Source organism: Artemia franciscana, chromosome 15 (assembly GCF_032884065.1).
Source record: "Artemia franciscana chromosome 15, ASM3288406v1, whole genome shotgun sequence".
NCBI lineage: Eukaryota > Metazoa > Arthropoda > Branchiopoda > Anostraca > Artemiidae > Artemia > Artemia franciscana.
The window spans coordinates 36,883,548-36,897,093 of record NC_088877.1 but is presented as its reverse complement, the minus strand read 5'-3'; the positions used below and the strand labels follow the sequence as shown (position 1 = coordinate 36,897,093).

The 13,546-nt window shown below is 36.5% G+C and overlaps 1 protein-coding gene across 1 annotated transcript in view; it reads right to left on the bottom strand.

The window, feature by feature from the left end:
- Positions 1-11,834, bottom strand: part of LOC136036425 (mitochondrial inner membrane m-AAA protease component paraplegin-like) — a 49,735-nt gene extending 37,901 nt beyond the window's left edge. The window contains exon 1 of the mRNA XM_065718654.1: positions 11,729-11,834. Coding sequence (XP_065574726.1) covers positions 11,729-11,790 — 62 coding nt within the window. The 5' untranslated portion in view covers positions 11,791-11,834. The remainder of the gene's footprint in view (positions 1-11,728) is intronic.
- Between the last annotated feature and the right edge of the window lie 1,712 nt (positions 11,835-13,546).

Sequence of the window (13,546 nt, the reverse complement as noted above, 5' to 3'; positions counted from 1 at the left end):
AGTAAAACTTTTTTACTGCTGATGATGAACACTGTATATGTGTTCGAAATATCCAGTTAAATAATTTTATATCTGTTCACTGTCAATAAAAAGGTTTCATCCCTATTTTGAACTGTTTTACTTTCGTCATGGAAAGGCAGTGTGGTCTTCGAAGTTATCTACTCTCAAATCTACTCTTTGAAACAGTTAACAGTTTTGAAAACTTTAGCATACAGAAACAGTTTTGAAAAACTTTAGCATAAAGAGTGGGGCTTTGAGGAGGGAACAGCCCCTTTCATAATCAGAGTAATTTCTGTTTGTTTTAAGTTTTAATGTCGCTCCTTACTTTCAGTTAAAAAAAACCTTGTTCTTTTTATTTAATTTCTGAATGGTTTTGAATTAATGCATGTTTTGATTTCGGCTCTTCGCACATGAATACTTAGAACGAAATTTGCATATTTTTTTGGCTTTTCTTAGTTTTGATTGGACGATTTTGAGAAAAAAGGAGCTGAGGAGGAAGCTTAGTTGCCCTTCAATCTCTAGGTTACTTAAGAAGAGCTAAGAGCTGGTATGGCACTTGTGACGAGGCAAGAAGAGCTAAGAGCCAAGAGATCATATGGTATGAGCTCTAGCAAAATTCTATGAACCAATAGATTGATTTAAAAGGAAAATAAGAGGCTTAATGCCAGTCAGGATTTCAAATAAGAGCTCTGAGTCACGATGTCCTTCTAAATATCAAAATTCATTAAGATCCGATCACCCACTCGTATGATATAAATACCTAATTTTTTCTAATTTTTCCTCTCCCTTTAGCCCCCCAGATCATCGAATCTGGGAAAACGACTTTATCGTGTCAATTTGTGCAGCTCCCTGACACGCTTACCAATTTTCATCGTCCTAGCACGTCCAGAAGCATCAAACTCGCCAAATCACTAAACCCCTCCCCCCAACTCCCCCAAAGAGAGCGAATCCAGTATGGTTCCGTCAATCACGTATCAAGGACATTTGCTAATTCTATCCACCAACCTTCATCCCGATTCCTCCACTCCAAGTGTTTTATAAGATTTCCCCCTCCAACTCCCCCCAATGTCAAAAGATCTGGTCGGGATTTAAAATAAGAGCTCTGAGACATGAATTCCTTCTAAATATCAAATTTCATTAAGATCTGATCACCTATTCGTAAAATAAAAATACCCCGATTTTCACATTTTCCAAGAATTCCGGTTTCCTCCTCCCACTCCCCCCAATGTCACTGGATCTGGTCGGAATTTAAAATTAGAGCTTTAAAGCGCAAGACCCTTCTAAATATCAAATTTCACTAAGATCTGGTCACCCTTTCGTAGGTTACAAATACCTCAATTTTTAAAATTACCTCCCCCCAAACTCCATCAAAGAGGGCAGATCCGGTCCGACTATGTCAGTCACGTATCTTAGACAGGTTTTTATTCTTCCCATCCAGTTTCGTCCTGATCTCACCGCTTTAAGTATTTTCTAAGATTTCCGGTCCCCCCCCCAACTGCCCTCCCCAATGACGCTGGATCCGGTTGAGATTTAAAATAAGAGATCTGAGTCACGAGGTCCTTCTAACTATGAAGTTTCATGAATATCCGATCACTCCTTCGTAAGTTAAAAATGCGTCATTTTTCTAATTTTTCAGAATTTACAAATAGAGCGGATCCGTTACAATTATGTCAATCAGGTATCTAAGACTTCTGCTTATTTTTCCCACCGAGTTTCATCTCGATCCCTCCAATCTAAGTGTTTTCCATTATTTTAGGTTCCTTCACCCCAAACTCCCCCTAATGTCACCAGATCAGGTCGGGATTTAAAATCAGAGCTCTGAGACACGATATCCTTCTAAATATCAAATTTAATTGAGATCCGATCACCTGCTAGTAAGTTAAAAATACCTCAAATTTTCTAATTTTTCAGAATTAACCCCCCCCCAATTACCCCAAAGAGAGCGGATCCGTTCCGGTTGTGTCAATCATGTATCTAGGACTTGTGCTTATTTTTCCCACCAAGTTTCATCCCAATCCTTCCACTCTAAGTGCTTTCCAAGTTTTAGGTTTCCCCCTCCTAACCCCCCCCCCCCCAATGTCACCAGACCTGTTCGGGATATAAAATAAGAGTTCTGAGACACGATATCCTTCTAAATATCAAATTTCATTGAGATCTGATCACCCGTTTGTAAGTTAAAAATACCTCATTTTTTCTAATTTTTCAGAATTACCCCCCCCCCCAACTACCCCAAAGAGAGCGAATCCATTCCGGTTATGTTAATCATGTATCTAGGAATTGCGCTTATTTTTCCCACCAAGTTTCATCCTGATCCCTCCACTCTAAGTGTTTTCCAAGTTTTAGGTTCTCCCCCCCCCCAATGTCACCAGATCTGTTCGGGATTTAAAATAAGAGCTCTGAGACACGATATCCTTTTAAATATCAAATTTCATTGAGATTCGATCACCCGTTCGTAAGTAAAAAGTACCTCATTTTTTCTAATTTTTCAGAATTAACCCCCCCCCCCAACTATCTCAAAGAGAGCGGATCCGTTCCGGTTATTTCAATCATGTATCTAGGACTTGTACTTATTTTTCCCACCAAGTTTCATCCCGATCCCTCCACTCTAAGTGTTTTCCAAGATTTTAGGTTTCCCCCTTCAACTCCCACCCCCAATGTCACCAGATCCGGTCGGGATTTAAAATAACAGCTCTGAGACACAATATCCTTCCAAACATCAAATTTCATTGAGATCTGAACAACCGTTCGTAAGTTAAAAATATTTCAATTTTTCTATTTTTTTCGAATTAACAGGCCACCACTCCCACCCAGATGGTCAAATCGGGAAAACGACTATTCCTAATTTAATCTGGCCCGGTTCCTGATACGCCTGCCAAATTTCATCGTCCTAGCTTACCTGGAAGTGCCTAAAGTAGCAAAAACGGGACCGACAGACCAACAGACCGACAGAATTTGCGATTGCTATATGTCACTTGGTTAATACCAAGTGCCATAAAAAGGTAACTAGAACTTTGAGTTTTTTTCAAACGTTTTTATTAATAAAAAATATATGTAACATCCGAGTTAACTTTCGTAAGGAACTTCTAGATTCGCATATTTTTATTACGTATATGAGGGGTTTGCCCCCTCTTTAATACCTTACTCTTTTACACTAAAGCTTAAATTTTGTCCCAATTCTTTAAGAATAACCCCTGAATCACAAACACCGTAGAAAAAATAGTTAAAATTACTAAAAATACTTTAGCATAAAGAGCAGGTATTTAGGAGATGAGGAGATATGTGTAATAATTTCTGTTCGTTTTGTTTTAATGCTGCTCCTTACTTTCAGTGGAAAAAACCTTGTCATATTTATCTTTTCATTGCTTTTTGTTTTAAATAATATTAGGAAATCCTGCGCCTCCTTCATGGAAATTCTCTCCTCCCACACAACCCCCTCCCTATTCAAGAAAAAATTCCCCTAAAAACGTCTGTACACTTCCCAATAACCATTACTATATGTAAACACTGGTCAAAGTTTGTAACTTGTAGCCCCTCCCCTGGGGAATTTGAAGGAGTAGTTGTGCCCAATGACAAAGTTATTATGTTTTTTGACTATGCTGAACAAAATGGCTATATCAGAATTTGGACCCGTTGACTTTGGGAAAAAATGAGTGTGGGAGGGGGTCTATGTGCACTCCAATTTGTTGGTCACTTAAAAAGGGCACTAGAACTTTTAATTTCCATTATAATGAACCCTCTGACAACATTCTAGGACCACTGGGTCGATACAATCACCCCTGGGGAAAAGGAAAAAAAAACAAGAGCTAAGAGCTCATATGGCACTTGTGACGAGGCATAAAGAGGTAAGAGCCAAGAGATCATATGGTATGAGCTCTAACAAAATTCTATGAATCAATAGATTGATTTAAAAGGAAAATAAGAGGCTTAATGCAGGTCAGGATTTAAAATAAGAGCTCTGAGTCATGATGTCCTTCTAAATATCAAAATTCATTAAGATCCGATCACCCACTCGTATGTTATAAATACCTAATTTTTTCTAATTTTTCCTCTCCCTTTAGCCCCCCAGATGGTCGAATCTAGGAAAACGACCTTATCAAGTCAATTTGTGCAGCTCCCTGACACGCCTACCAATTTTCATCGTCCTAGCACGCCCAGAAGCACCAAACTCGCCAAATCACTGAACCCCTCCCCCCCAACTCCCCCAAAGAGAGCGAATCCAGTACAGTTCCGTCAATCACGTATCAAGGACATTTGCTTATTTTATCCACCAAGTTTCATCCCGATCCCTCCAATCTAAGCGTTTTCCATCATTTTAGGTTCCCCCAACCCAAACTCCCCCAATGTCACCAGATCCGGTCGGGATTTAGAATAAGAGCTTTGAGACACGATATCCTTCTAAATATAAAATTTCGTTAAGATCCGATCACCTATACATAAGATAAAAATATCCCAATTTTCACGTTTCCCAAGAATTCTGGTTTCCCCCTCCAATCCCCCAATGTCACAAGATCTGGTAGGAATTTAAAATTAAAGCTTTAAAGCACAAGATCCCTCTAAATATCAAATTTCATTAAGGTATGGTCACCCTTTCGTAAGTTACAAATACATCAATTTTCAAAATTACCCCCCCCCCCCACCTCCACCAAAGAGAGCAGATCTGGTTATGTCAGTCACGTATCTTAGACCGGTTTTTATTCTTCCCATCCAGTTTCATCCTGATCTCACCGCTTTAAGTATTTTCAAAGATTTCAAGTACCCCCCAACTGCCCCCCCCCCAATTACGCTGGATCTGGTTGAGATTTAATATAAGAGATCTGAGTTACGAGGTCCTTCTATATATAAAATTTCATTAAGATCCGATCACTCCTTGGTAAGTTGAAAATACGTTATTTTTTCTAATTTTTCAGAATTAACCCCCCCCCCCTCCCCAATAGAGCGGATCCGTTCCAATTGTGTAAATCACGTATCTAAAACTTCTGCTTATTTTTCCCGCCAAGTTTCATCCCGATCCCTCCAATCTAAGCGTTTTCCATTATTTTAGGTTCGCCCACCCCAAACTCCCCCCAATGTCACCAGATCTGGCCGGGATTTAAAATAAGAGCTCTAAGACACGATATCCTTCTAGATATCAAGTTCCATTGAGATCCGATCTCCCATTCCTAAGTTAAAAATACCTCATTTTTTAATTTTTCAGAATTACCCCCCCCCCCCCAAAAAAAAAAAACACCCCAAAGAGAGCGGATCCGTTCCGGTTATGTCAATCATGTATCTAGGAATTGTGCTTATTTTCCCACCAAGTTTCATCCTGATCCCTCCACTCTAAGTGTTTTCCAAGATTTTAGGTTTCCCCCTCCCAACTCCCCCCTCCCAATATCACCAGATCCGGTCGGGATTTAAAATAACAGCTTTGAGACAGGATATCCTTCCAAACATCAAATTTCATTAAGATCTGATCAACCATTTGTAAGTTAAAAATACTTCAATTTTTCTATTTTTTTCCGAATTAACGGGCCCCCCACTCCTCCCAGATGGTCAAATCGGGAAAACGACTATTTCTAATTTAATCTGGTCCGGTCCCTGATAAACCTGCCAAATTTCATCGTCCTAGCTTACCTGGAAGTGCCTAAAGTAGCAAAACCAGGACCGACAGACCAACAGACCGACAGAATTTGTGAATGCTATATGTCACTTGGTTAATACCAAGTGCCATAAAAACAACAAATAAACACGCACCCATGATTGGTCTTCTGGCAAAAAATAAGAAATTCCACAGTGTTGTAGATAGGAGCTAGGGTTCTCTTATATGCTGAATGCAATAATGTGATTTTTGTTCAAATTCTATCACTTCAGGGGTGTCTTCTTCTATTTTTCAAAAGAAGGAAAATTTTATCAGGCTTGTAACTTTTGATAAGTAAGACTAAATTTGATGAAACTTATATAGTTAAAATCAGCATAAAAAATATGATTCTTTTGATGTATCTATCAGTATCAGAATCCTATTTTCTAAGGTTGCGTTTTCTTTTGAGCTGGATTGCTCCTTACTACAGTTTGTTACCACAAAATGTTTGATAACAAACCTTACATGTAAACAATTGACAGCTTGCATAACTTACAACCCTTGTCCTGGGGACTTTGGAGGGTTAGTTAACCCCAGGGACATGGTTATTTGATTTTTGAACTATTTTGAACAAAAAAAAAATCAAAATATTGATTGGATGTCTTTGGGAGAAGAGGGTGTGGGCATGGTTTCCCTCCAATCACTTTTGACTCTTAAAAAGACACTACAACTTTCAATTCTCAATCAAATTAGCCCCTGCTGAATTCTATCTGACACCCTCTTCTATGTGAATTGGTCCTGAAAAACAAAATAATAAAAATACACTGAAGGCTTACTTAAACCTTACATGTAAACAATGGACAACTTGCAGCACTTACAACCCTAGTCCTGGGGATTGTTTGGGTTATTTCAACTCCAGAGATGTAGCTATTTAATCTCTGAACTATGTTGTATAAAATTAATCAAAATTTGATTGGATGTCTTTGAGAGAAAAAGTGGCGTAGGGGAGGGGGCATGGTTGCCCTTCAATCACTTTTGACTCTTAAAAGAGCACTAGAACTTTCAATTCTTAATCAAATAAGCCCTCTCCAAAGTTCATCTAACCGCCCCTTCTATATGAAGTGGCTCTAAAAAAAAAATATATTGAAGCCTTATGGCTTTTTACTATATGCAATAGGCAATACAAGAGTGTTGCTCCTGATTTAGTCTCTTTATATCATGCTGAATTTTTTATTTGGCCCCTGATTTTACCAATGTTTCTCTCACCATAATAAAAATTGTTTCAGTAGGAATTGTGTTTTATGCAGGTTAACAGAAAACTGCTAGATAAATTACTTAAGAATGTCTCTAACAAACCAAATCACATGGACCATATCAGTGTTCATTAGAAAATAGATTGTTTTTCAAGCTTTTTTTAGAACTTTATCTTCTCAATTGGCCTATTTTTGTTAAATTAAGTTTAATTTCAATGCTGCAGACATTTAACAAGCTCAAATTCACTGTGCAATTGGCCTATTTTGCAACTCTGTTCCAAGGACAATTTCAATATTACAGATTTGAAACAAGACTGAAACAGAGATTTACCTTGCAAAATAGGCCTGCTTGAATCAAAGATTTGCTCTACCATTGGCTTATATTATAAGCTTATTTCAAGTAGACTTTCAATACTGTAAACTTGAAATAAGCTCGAAAAAAAAAATTCCTTTGTTTTTGGCTTGTTTTGAAAGCTTACTTCAAAAACATTGTCAAAAGTGCATTGCAACAAACTTAAATAAAGAATTTACATTGCTATTGGCTTGTTTTGAAAGCATGTTTCAAGCCCACTCTCTATGTTGCAGACTTTAAACCTTAGATTACTTTAAATTGCAGCTTGGAGCAATCTAAGAATTTCTCCTTGTAGAGCTCCAGAGTTGACAATTTGTGTTGTATTCTGGATTCTTTAGTGACCAGGTGCACAGTGCTGACCTATAGCTTCCCAGTTGAGTCTAGACTCCCTGGAGGAGCACTCAGTATCCAGTCTTTGTTTGAAGATGTCCACAGATTCAGCAGTAACAGTTCTTTCAGAGAGTTTATTCCAGATGCTGGTGATTGTTGAGGAAAAGAATTGAGTGCAGACTCCAGATAGGTTAGGCTGCTTAACAAGTTTCAACTGATGACCTCTAGTACTTGGATTGGGACCAAAAGTAGGGAACAATGCTGAGAGGGCATTAGCCTTCATTAAAATATATGCTAAAATGGTATCCTTTCTATTTCTCATTAAAATAAGTGTAGGGCACCAACAGTACAAAATAATGCTGGGAGCATGTTAGCCCCCACTAACTTATAGGTTAAAATGCCATCACCTAAACAAGCTTGTCCTGTTAAATATAAATATATATATATATATATATATATATATATATATATATATATATATATATATATATATATATATATATATATATATATATATATATATATATATACATATATATACATACATATATATATATATATATATATATATATATATATATACATATATATACATATATATATATATATATATATATATATATATATATATATATATATATATATATATATATATATATATATAATATATATATATATATATATATATATATATTTATATATAATATATATATATATATATATATACATATACATATATATATATATATTTATATATATATATATATATATATATATATATATATATATATATATATATATATATATATATATATATATATATATGCTTCCCGGTTAGACTTCTATTCTTTTGTTGACTGTTTGTTGTCAAGATGGTTCTTAAGGCTGTTTGTGGTTTGGGCAGCAATGGTATCTGGCAGTAATTTATTCCAGAGGTTGGCAACATGGTTGGTCAGAAAATGGATGCGTTGCTGGTTTGAGGAGAAATGCCCAGATAACTGTAAGTTATGCCCCCTTGTATGAGAGTCCTGAGATGCCAGAGGAAGTAGATTAGAAAGTGCTTTTGAATTAATAAGTTTACAAACCAGAATGGCATCACCCTGTCTTCTTCTATAAATCAGAATTGGGAGTTTCAGCTTGCATAGCCTTGTAGGGTAAGGGAGTTCATGCAGTCCACTCACCATCTTAGTGGCTCATCTCTGGATATCTTCAAGAATTTTAACATCTCTTTTTAAAAAGGGGGATGCAAGAACCATACCTGTCTCCAGCCTAGGCCAAACAAGTCCTTTGTACAAAAGGCTCAGAATTTTTGGAGAATGGGAGGAAATTGTTCTTTTTATGAGCTTTAGTGATGAGCTAGCTGATGGTGCTGCCTTCTTTACATGAGTGCTAAATATTAGATGTTACTCAGCAATTACTCCTAGGTCATGTTCTTCCAACACTGGAGAAAGAGACTGACCATAAAGAGAGTAAGCTGTATTGATATTCTTGTGTCCAAAGTGTAAAACATGACATTTTGACAGACTGAAAGTGAGTAGCCAAGATTTCACCCACATACTAAGGAGATCAAGGTCTTTCTGAAGTTGGGAAGTATCCTCAAGAGGACTAGCTGGATCAATTACCTTGGAATCATCAGCATATAGTGTCATCTTACTTTTAAGTGCTAGAGGAGCATTGTTTATGAAAATACTGAACATGGTACGGCCAAGCACACTACCCTGTGGAACCCCACTGATAGCAAGCAGAGAGGAGGATAGGATTGCCATCTGCATCAAATAGTCTTACATGCTGAACACAATTCCTCAAGAAATCCAGAATCTATTTAAGAATTGTTTCTTCCAAACCAGGAGATTGTAGCTTAATCTTAAGTCTCTTATGACAAACTTTATCAAAGGCTTTTGAAAAATCAAGAAGAATCATGTCAACAGGGATTCCCAACTCCAGTAGTTATGTAATATATTCATATGACTCAAGCAGATTACCCATCTCCCCTCAGATTATGAGGCCTAAAACTACTACTGATTGTACACTAGAATCAGTATTACCTTGAATTACAGCTTGGAGCAATCCAAGGATTATTCCTTGTTGAGCTCTAGAGTTGATGATTTAAGTTGTATTCAAAATTCTTTAGTAAACAGGTGCATCACATTGATCATTAGCTTTCCAGTTGAGTTTACACTCCTGGAGGACCACTCACCACCCAGCCTTTGTTTGAAGATGTCCACAGATTAAGCAGTAACAGTTTCTTCAGAGAGTTTATTCCAATTGTTGACAATTCTTGAGGAAAGAATTGAGTGTAGCAGACTGGTTAGAGCAGACTGTCTGACAAGTTTTAGGTGATGACCTCTAGTTCTTGAACTGGGACCAACAGTAGGGAATAATGCTGAGAAGGTAGTAGCCATCATAGAAATATAGGCTGAAATGGCATCATTTCTATTTCTTCTGTAGACAAGCATAAGAAGATTCAGCTTTAATAGTCTTGCAGGGTAGGAATCCTCCAGAACTTTAATATCTTTGGTAAATGTTCAGTTTTGTTCCAAGTGCTCTAAACAGGAAACTATGCTGCAAAGCAGCATAGTTTCCAGTTTAGAGCCCTTAGAAATGCTAATTCTAGAGGTGTATCCATTTCTGGTTAATGTGTAAATCTGTCTGCTTAATCTTAAATGTGTAAAGTAGGCTTGCTTACAGGTAACATTTCCTATAGATCAAAGTGTGTTAGTCCATGAGCCCTGTGAGCAGTGGGGCAAGGTCTGTATTCTATATTTATTTAATAAACCTTGTTAGAGGTTCTTTTTTTTTTACTTTTACTACTCTTTGTTGAATAAATATATGATACAGACCTTGCCCTTTTGCCTGCAGGGCTCATGGACTAATAAGCTTGTATTGGACTAATTACCTAATGGACTAATTACCTGTAAGCAAGCCTACTTTATGCATTTTTAGTCTCATTGGAGGGGGATTTTAGAAAGCTAAGACATGGATATGCTTCTCTGGGGTTGGACTGTCAAATTGATAAACTTCAGGTCCTGCTGACAAAGAAACAATACATGATCATCAGAATCTTGCAATATGCAGTAATACACAATTTAGAGCACTTGGAATGAAATTGAAAGTTTACTATATCTTTTTTGTCTTTTAAGTATTTGTTTAAACTTCCTTGTGACCATTTTCTAGCAAGGAAAATGGTGTCACTTTAGAATTCCTTTAAGGAATTAAAAAAAGAGTTCACAAAAGAAGAAACTGAAACATTTGAAAGAGCACAAAAAGATGGTACATAATAAGAGGTTTTCATCTTCTATTGAATTAAGCAGTGGAAAAAACCCAAAGTTTAGTCTACCTAAAGATCAGCTCAGATAGTGTTCATAAAGTTTGTAAAGTCATTTGCAAAGTTTATGAAGTTGCTTTGTTAACCTTCTGTAAACCTTTATATGAGCAAGCATTAAAGTTAAACTTCAGCTAACTTTTTTTGTAAACTTCATAAAGTTGACCAATAGGGAAAGAGTTCCAGAGCAAAACTTTTTGGCACCACTATCAAATTCACAAGAAAATAGGAAAAAACCAGGGAATCTTGATATGCTTGATCCTAAAAACAGAATATGTAACAAGCCCTTATACCTCACTGAACTGTACTCACACCCTAAGCTCCTTATTTCTTCAAGACTTTTTTCTCATAGCCTAAATATGAAATGCTTCAGAAATTTGAATAGCCTAGTTTGCTGTTCAAACCACACATAAAGTACAAGGCTCATATGAGCAGTGAAAACTTTATTGAAACACACTTTGCAAATGACTTTATGAACTTTGCAAATGCTGTCTGAGCTGTATTATGCTTGAAAGTAGTCAAGAAGTCCAACTGCATTTCTAAATATTATCCTAGGCCTAATTTTCCTGTGTATTTATTCCTGAAATCATTATTTACAAAATCATCCTGAGTTAGCAAAGGGCAGCATTTTGTTACCTTTCTATGTTCTGTTCCAATTCTTGAAAATAATTACATAATGTTTTACAGATTCATCCATAATAAATACATCTATTCAATATAAGAAATTTGCTAAATTTTATTGCATAATCTTACACTTCATTTGTTATTTCTGTTTTTAATGAAAATTATCAAAGAAAAAGGCAAGGAGGTAGGCTATTATGTAACTGCAAGTTATAACAATAAGCAAAACAGCAGTAAATACAGCTAGAATAGAGGTTAAGTTATTGAATATAACCAAAATAATAATTTCAAACCTCCTTGGCAACAAAAAGATTTTAATTCCAGTGTCGGATCTTCTAGGCAATTTTCTAAACATTACTCTTATAGCATATTCTAATAACTATTTTCTATCCACATAGGGTTTGTAGCGTTGTCAAATAGTTGTTTTTTCTAGACAATGTCAACTTTGGGTTGTATGCTGCCCAAAAAGAACCATTAAATCTATACTCCTAACAATAAATGTGGAAAAGTGTTTATTTTAAAAATTGTTTCGAAAAATTCAGGAAATTTCCATTTATAGTAAACTTCTCCGACAGAAAGCAATGTTGGGGAAAATTACTGGCAATTTGGAGATCCAGATAAAAAAAAGATAAAAAGCAAAATTTGAAAGCTTTTAATTTTTTATCCATGCAAGGACAAATGAGAACAAAGCTATCAGAATGAGACTTCTGATTATAAAATTTTCTTCTTGTGATATTTATATGTTTTTAAACAAATTCGCTTTAACAGCCAAAAGGTCTCTAGAAAATACTACTGTATGTGAATATAGGATAACGAGGTCATTTACACTTGAGAACTAAGTGGAAAAATTGAAACGACATAATCCACCTGGTAGTCGATGATCCTCCTATAGCGTTTAATAATAGATAATTCTAATGTTGAAAACTCAAAAGGCCGAAAAGAAAAGTTTTAGGAATGTTGTAGGCTTTAAATCAAAGTCAACGTAAAACAATATATGAGAAACAAGACACCTTGAATCTTTTTTTTTTTACAGAATTAATCATACGCAGCGCAAACTCGCTGCATAAGTAAAAAACTATGTTGGCGTAATGTTTTTTTTTTTAACACTTCGTAATGAAGAAGTTGTTATATAATCTTTGAAATTGGTTCGTTCGATTAAAGTTCTAGTTACCTTTTTAATATCTGAAAGTGATTGGAAGGAAATAACCCCTCATACGCCCATAACTACCCAAAACAAATCCAATCTAAACTTTGAGATCTGGCAATTAAGTTTTTGGGGTAACAGCCCATCTTCAATAGCGCCCAGAGCTAAAAGCAACGTTGTGGTATCTGACCGATACTGTAATCACAAACTCCCACTAATAGGAAGCTTAATGTTTGCAATGATGTACTGTGCATTTCCTGTCAGCTGTGTCCTCTTCCTTATTAAAACCTTACCTTAGACCTTAGTTTCTGCTGTGCCACCAGAGGCACCCAGGGCATCCAGAAGGAGCCACCAATCATCCCTCATGACGGCTGCTACTCAGCCGTCTTGTCATGGGATTGGACTGTCGAATTGATAAACTTCAGATCCCGTTGGTATGTACGAAGAAGTGTACTTTTTGGCTTCCTTTTTCTTCGGTTTCCCTCTGGTTGCCACTCAAGTGCCATTCTGGGGAGTGTTTCTTCCACCATATGGATAACGTGTCCTAAATAGCACCATCTTCATTGGCGTATATCTGTTACCTAGGCTGATACGTGATAGAGCGAGCTGTCTGGTTAGTTACGTAGTCCCTCCAGTTAATATTCAGCACCCTGTGAATACAGTTGTTCTCGAAAGCGAGAATCCTCTTTTCGTGCTCTTGATTCAATTTTCAGCAATTGCAGCTATAGAGGAGAGCAAAGAGGACATTACAGTTGAACAGCCTCAATTTCAGTTTCAGGGAATATTTTTTCGATCGCCGAACTGGCTTTAGTCAATTAAAAGGTCCATTGGCTCGTGGACCTTTTGACTGTACTTCCGAGGTATCTGAATTCCACAGCCTGCTCTACTGAATTATCCCTGCACTTTTTGCCAATTGGTGAGTCACTCGTTGCTATGCTTCTTGTCTGGTCTGAACTGATCTTTATTC